Source organism: Haliotis rufescens, unplaced genomic scaffold (assembly GCF_023055435.1).
Source record: "Haliotis rufescens isolate VD_foot unplaced genomic scaffold, xgHalRufe1.0.p SCAF_2, whole genome shotgun sequence".
Taxonomy (NCBI): Eukaryota; Metazoa; Mollusca; class Gastropoda; order Lepetellida; family Haliotidae; genus Haliotis; species Haliotis rufescens.
This window is the reverse complement of record NW_025963890.1, coordinates 19,342,834-19,348,825: the sequence shown is the minus strand read 5'-3', so window position 1 is coordinate 19,348,825 and position 5,992 is coordinate 19,342,834. Positions and strand designations below refer to the sequence as shown.

The 5,992-nt window shown below is 37.7% G+C and overlaps 1 protein-coding gene across 1 annotated transcript; it reads right to left on the bottom strand.

Annotated features, from left to right (window-relative positions):
• Positions 1–3,624: 3,624 nt before the first annotated feature.
• On the bottom strand, positions 3,625–4,953 carry LOC124138852 (neuronal acetylcholine receptor subunit beta-4-like). The gene has a single exon (XM_046505737.2). It carries the CDS (start codon positions 4,928–4,930, stop codon positions 3,710–3,712), a length of 1,221 nt encoding a protein of 406 aa, XP_046361693.2. The 5' UTR covers positions 4,931–4,953; the 3' UTR covers positions 3,625–3,709.
• Positions 4,954–5,992: the final 1,039 nt, after the last annotated feature.

The following is a 5,992-nucleotide window of genomic DNA, read 5'->3' as shown; positions in this document are numbered from 1 at the left end:
TCATAATGGGCGATTTGAATAGACAAAATCCACTTTGGAGTAGTGATCATACAAGCAAGATCCGAGAAGATTTTATTTCCAACAATACACTATGCCTTTTTAATGATATCAAAAACGTATTTACATCCTGGTACAGGCAAATGCACTTCTCTTGATTTGTCTGTTACAGATTCAAACCTGCGGAATGAATTTGAGTGGTCAGTCTACGGCGATCTCTGTGGAAGTGACCACTTTCTAAACCCTATTACCCAATCTGATGTTCCTCCATCATCTCGATGGAACTTTACTTAAGCTAACTGGTCTCTGTTTAACGAAACTAAAACCTGATCGCTTTACTTACTTTCCTGACCCTACACAATGCTTTTCTGATCAACTAAACAACATAGCTGAAGAATGTGTTCCAAAGTCCTGTGCAATTTACACACATACGTAAACCATGGTTTAACTATACGATGATTGCAAACAAGGTAGGAAGTTATTTCATTCACCATCCTATTGTCAACAATTTGAATAAATTTAAAATATTAAACGCTAAAGTACGGCGTACATTTAAACAAAGTAAATCAATCGTGGCGATATTATGTCTTAAAAATAAATGTCTAAGGTATGGAACATGATCCAAAAAGAACAAAGGTAAGGGCACTGAATCTAGTATTCACCATCTTGAAATTGGGGACCAACTTCTAACTCATAAATCAGATATTGATAATAAACTTGGTAAATCTTTCGCTTCCTCGTCTAACTATGTACTTCAATTCCAAAAGCATAAAAAAAAGCAAGAAAAGAAACCTATTAATTTTAATTGAGATTACGGGGAAGATTATAAAGACCTTGTCTCTATTCATGAACTCCATACTACCCTTGGACAAGCTTACGATACTGCTACAGGAGCTGATACAAATTATTATTAACCCCTGAAACACTTACCAGAATCATCTATAGAAACACTATTGAATTTTCTTTTTGAAATTTGGACGTCAGGGTAATTACCTCCTTCATGACGTCATGCTATAACAGTTATCCCAATAAGCAAACCCGGGCGAGATCATACTGATCCTTCAAATTATCGATCAATATCATCGACAAGCTGTGTTTGCAAAACCGTCGAACGCATGATAAACAATCGCCTAGTTTGGTACCTAGAAACCAACAATCTTATTAATAATATACTATGTGGTTTCCGGAAAAACTGAAATACCATAGGTCATTTAGTTCGCTTATAATAATTCGTTAAAAATGCAATAAACAATAAACAACATGGAATGTCTATCTTTATCGATCTCGAAAAAGCATAAATGACACTAACTGGAAACACGGTATTTTAAAGGATTTACATGATTTTGAATTGCAAGGCCGTTTGCCCAAATCTAAATCCAGTTTTTAAACGACAGGTAATGTCAAGTCCGTTTGGGCTCTACCCTGTCTGATCACTATAATCAGGATCAGTGTGTCCCACAAGTAAGTACCTTGTCTGTCACATTGTTTAGTATTAAGATAAACAGTTTATCAAAAGTTTTAAATGATGGATCGCTCTTTGTTGATGATTGGAATATTTCTTGTGGCAAAAACATGAACACCATTGAAAGGCAACTGCAGCTATGTTTAAATAAAATCCATAAATGGTCTTTAGAAAATGGCTTTAAATTCTCAAAATCTAAAACAAACTGTATTCATGTTTGTAGAAAATAAAAACCTCACAAAGACACAGAACTAATATTAGATAACACCCTTATTAAAGTTGTAAATGATGCCAAGATTGTACGTAATCATTTTTACCATCATGTTGCCAGCGCCACTGTCATTGGATCCAGGACTATATCATCCAGATGACCGTTCTATTTTCACAGCAGAAGCAAATAGTTTTTTAACAGCACTAGAATATATCAACAGCCATCTTAACATAAACAGTTCATTATTTTTTCAGATTCTCTTTCTTGCCTTCAGGCTATTAAAAATATGTCTTCCACACATCCATTTTTAATTGAATTGTTTAATGATCTTGCGACTGGCCAATATGACATCGTTTTCTGTTGGTTACCCAGCCTTGTTGGAATCATTGGGAATACAATGGCAGCAGTCAACAAATCTGTGACACCACTTCTTATCCCAAACAGCAATCAAACCTGTCATTAGATGTCTCATCAGAGATCCCAAGTCGAATTGCGACACCCAAGTAGGTATAGATAAATTACATGAAATAAGATAAACTATAGGCTACACCTACTTGGGTTGTCACTCCAGATTTGAAGAGTTCATTTACGACGATGGCATATTGCCCTTCTCGTTATTCACATGAATATTCGTTGCAAGGTGAGGATCCTCCATTTTATATCCCTTGTGATGAGAGAATCACAGTCAAGCATGTCCTGCTTGACTGTGTTGATTTTGCCATCACAGGGGACAACAAAAAATTAATAAGATGACAAAAGGGGGAAAATAACAAAGGGTAGAAACTAACGAGGGAAGCCAACAGATGATTAGCGCTGATAGGTGATTAGCAATAGACAATGGAAGCCAACACTTTACAGTAATTAGTTCTTAAGGTATAGAAGCCATCCTTAGGTTATCATAGATAGGTAATAGGCAATGGACACTGGGAAACATGGGAGGCCGGGGGTAATGCCTCATGGCATTTATTCACCTGAGTGAGTGAGTGAGTGAGTGAGTGAGTGAGTGAGTGAGTGAGTGAGTGAGTGAGTGAGTGAGTGAGTGAGTGAGTGAGTGAGTGAGTGAGTGAGTGAGTGAGTGAGTGAGTGAGTGAGTGAGTGAGTGAGTGAGTGAGTGAGTGAGTGAGTGAGTGAGTGAGTGAGTGAGTGAGTGAGTGAGTGAGTGAGTGAGTGAGTGAGTGAGTGAGTGAGTGAGTGAGTGAGTGAGTGAGTGAGTGAGTGAGTGAGTGAGTGAGTGAGTGAGTGAGTGAGTGAGTGAGTGAGTGAGTGAGTGAGTGAGTGAGTGAGTGAGTGAGTGAGTGAGTTTACGCCACTTTTAGCAATATTCTAGCATTAATATGGCAGCGGACACCAGAAATGGGCTTCACACATTGTACCCATGTCGGGAATCGGTGTGACGAGCGAAAGCTTTAACCACAAGGCTACCCGATCGCCCCTCACCTGATGAAGGGGTAAGCATATACTCCGAAACGATGTGTTCCTCACAATAAAGAAGTTGACATCCATATGTCTGTCTGGCTGTCGAATGTCTGTATATCTGTTTCTATGTATGCATTACGTTGTAAATCCTGCTGGGTTTTATATAAGTATTGAACGTCATTTTAGGCTTTAATCTTAATTTAAATTGACAATACTGAAATACTGTAGCAAAGATGCATTAAAACCCAACTCACTTGTTTGTACCTACGAACCTTGCAGCTATGTACCTAATGAAGATCTTTGTCGTGGCATTATTATCATTCGCTTATCAGCATCAATCCACCATTCGTGTGTATTTGTATAATATAAAAAGCTACGAGAAATCCTCCTCACTCAGGTACTGACACTTTAAAGCATGTACATGTATTGAAGTTGGATATTTAACATAAAGGTGATATATTTCTCCATTGCGAACATATCAATATTCCCCATTGCAACGAATCTTTGACTACATAAACAAAACATAAGTAGTCTTTCAGGACACAATCACATGACTGATACTAGATGTAAACACACCAACTGTGACAGTGCTGTTGAACATTTAGAACTTGTTCACGTCAATGTTAAATTAACATGATTGCTACACACCCAATCGTAACACCAGCGGATAACAAGATGAAGAAAGCAAAGAAAATCATATCAAGGTGTCTCATAATTATCATGGCCCTCTCAGCCTTCGTACCGTCAGGGATTTCCGCACAGTTCGGTATTGTGTCCATTGTAACTTCTTCAGGTTCATTATTATTTGATCTGTTGACCCTTGTTTCCCTTCTTAAATCTCTTTTTTCTTTTTCCTTCATAGCTTTGTGATGTATGTTCAAAATGAGGATGTTACAGATGATGGATAAGGCTCCCAGAGCAAGATGAAGAACAACGAACAGAGCTATGATGGGGATGCTCTCTGAGTTGTTTGGGGTAATGTCACCGATGTAACTGAGAAACACTGTCAGGGATAGCATTGTGGTTACGGACATGGATACTTTCTCTCCGGACTCTGGTGGAACGATGAAAACAAAACTGTTCAAAATGGATAAGATCACAACTGGAATGATTATTTTCACGACGTAGAAAACACTGAAGCGTTTCAGCTTAAATACAAAAGAAATGTCCTTCTGTATACCATGTTCACCCCTGAAGGAAGATACAGTCTCAGAGATTGATATGTTTAACAATTTCCATTCAGAGTTCGACTTAAAAAAGTCCATGTTAATGGAATCCTTTGTTGGCACGAAGCTGATCTCATTGCTGTAATACATCCAGGAGGTGATATTTAGGGAGCACTGCTGAGAATCAAATGGAAATGTGACAACATCAATTTCACAGATAGTTTTGAAAATGTTTCCTGGTGACCACTCAACTTCTCCATTAGAATGAACTATAACAAAGTCCTGACCAGATCCCAACATACTTAAACCTGCGACAGAATTTTCAGTTATGATATCTGGAATCCATATCATGTTTTGTTTAACACACATTTTATCAATTCCACCATAGTTGCTGGCATTCCACGTTAATCTCGAATCGGTCCACCACAGGTCAATCCACCCACTTGAGGTAAGAACCTGCTCTCTTTCATTCAACTCTATGATAAACATAGGGTAAAATATGACGTTGATATGAACAATCCTTCCACTTTGAGGGTCACATTTGGAGAACAATGAACGCTTTTCGATGACATCTTTGATAAGGTTAAACTCATCATCTATGGTTGCCGTCACCATGAGCTGGAACGAAGAGTACATCATCATCATCAACAAGACAAGTGAAAATAGTCGAGGTTCCATTTTATAACTATACTTCAATTCTTCTCGCCCTAAAGTGACGAAACTACAAGTTGTATGTACAGCATTTCACTCTTTGTGTATTTACACGTCAATCCCCCGAATCGGTCCATAGGGGTAGGGACATTGAAAAACAAGATATGGTTGCCTTGCCAATGGTCTGTATAATACGGTACGTTTAATCCATGTCTATCGATTGGCATTAAGCGGAAATTTCCACAAACAAATCATTATTTACTTTATCTCACGTTGAATGTCAATCTGTGGTTGCTGTGGCGTGGTTATTCTGTTCAATACTTGATGAAGTGAAGTGAAATAGACTCATCCTTTCGCGAACCATTTGATAGCGATAAATACATCAATGCATATTATCATGGTATAGTCGGAATTACGATGGATCTTAGCTGATATTTCTTTTGATGAAGCTTGTATAGCGGTGCGGATATGTGTGTGTGTGTAGGTACTGTTTTTAAACACATATGTGACGTCATTCCATTGTTTGAACGCTCCATTATTTTTCAGGAATGGAGAGTTGCTTGTCAGCTGTACATTATCTTGAAGCAACATTTGAATTAATTTCCATTTGGAACAGACGGAACTATTTTTTACAATTATTTACAAGTGAATATTTTCATTTTTTCCGAAAACATGTGTCGTCAGCGGGGTTCGAACCCGCCGCATCGTTAAATTTGAAAACGTGTAATTGTCAATCTCAGCTACTGCGGCACATGAAGGCATGGTGTGAAATTAACTATTAAATATTTTCACATTTTTGCATAATGCTTAAAAACTCAAAATAGTATGTATATATTTTGTGTTAGAGCAGATTATCCACAACAATGTTCATATTTATAGCAGTTAGATAAACCTCCACGAGAAAAAAAAAATAAGGTAATATAAATTTCGCGTATTCGGGTTTTTATATTTCCTGTTATACCCATCAGCATGTATTAACAATGTGCAAGCGATTGATAAATACTAGTTTAGGACCCAACAAAATTATGAAGAGCCGTGTACCATGCATTGTAAATGTCAGCTCGCGACAGAGCTTGGCGCACGTGCAAC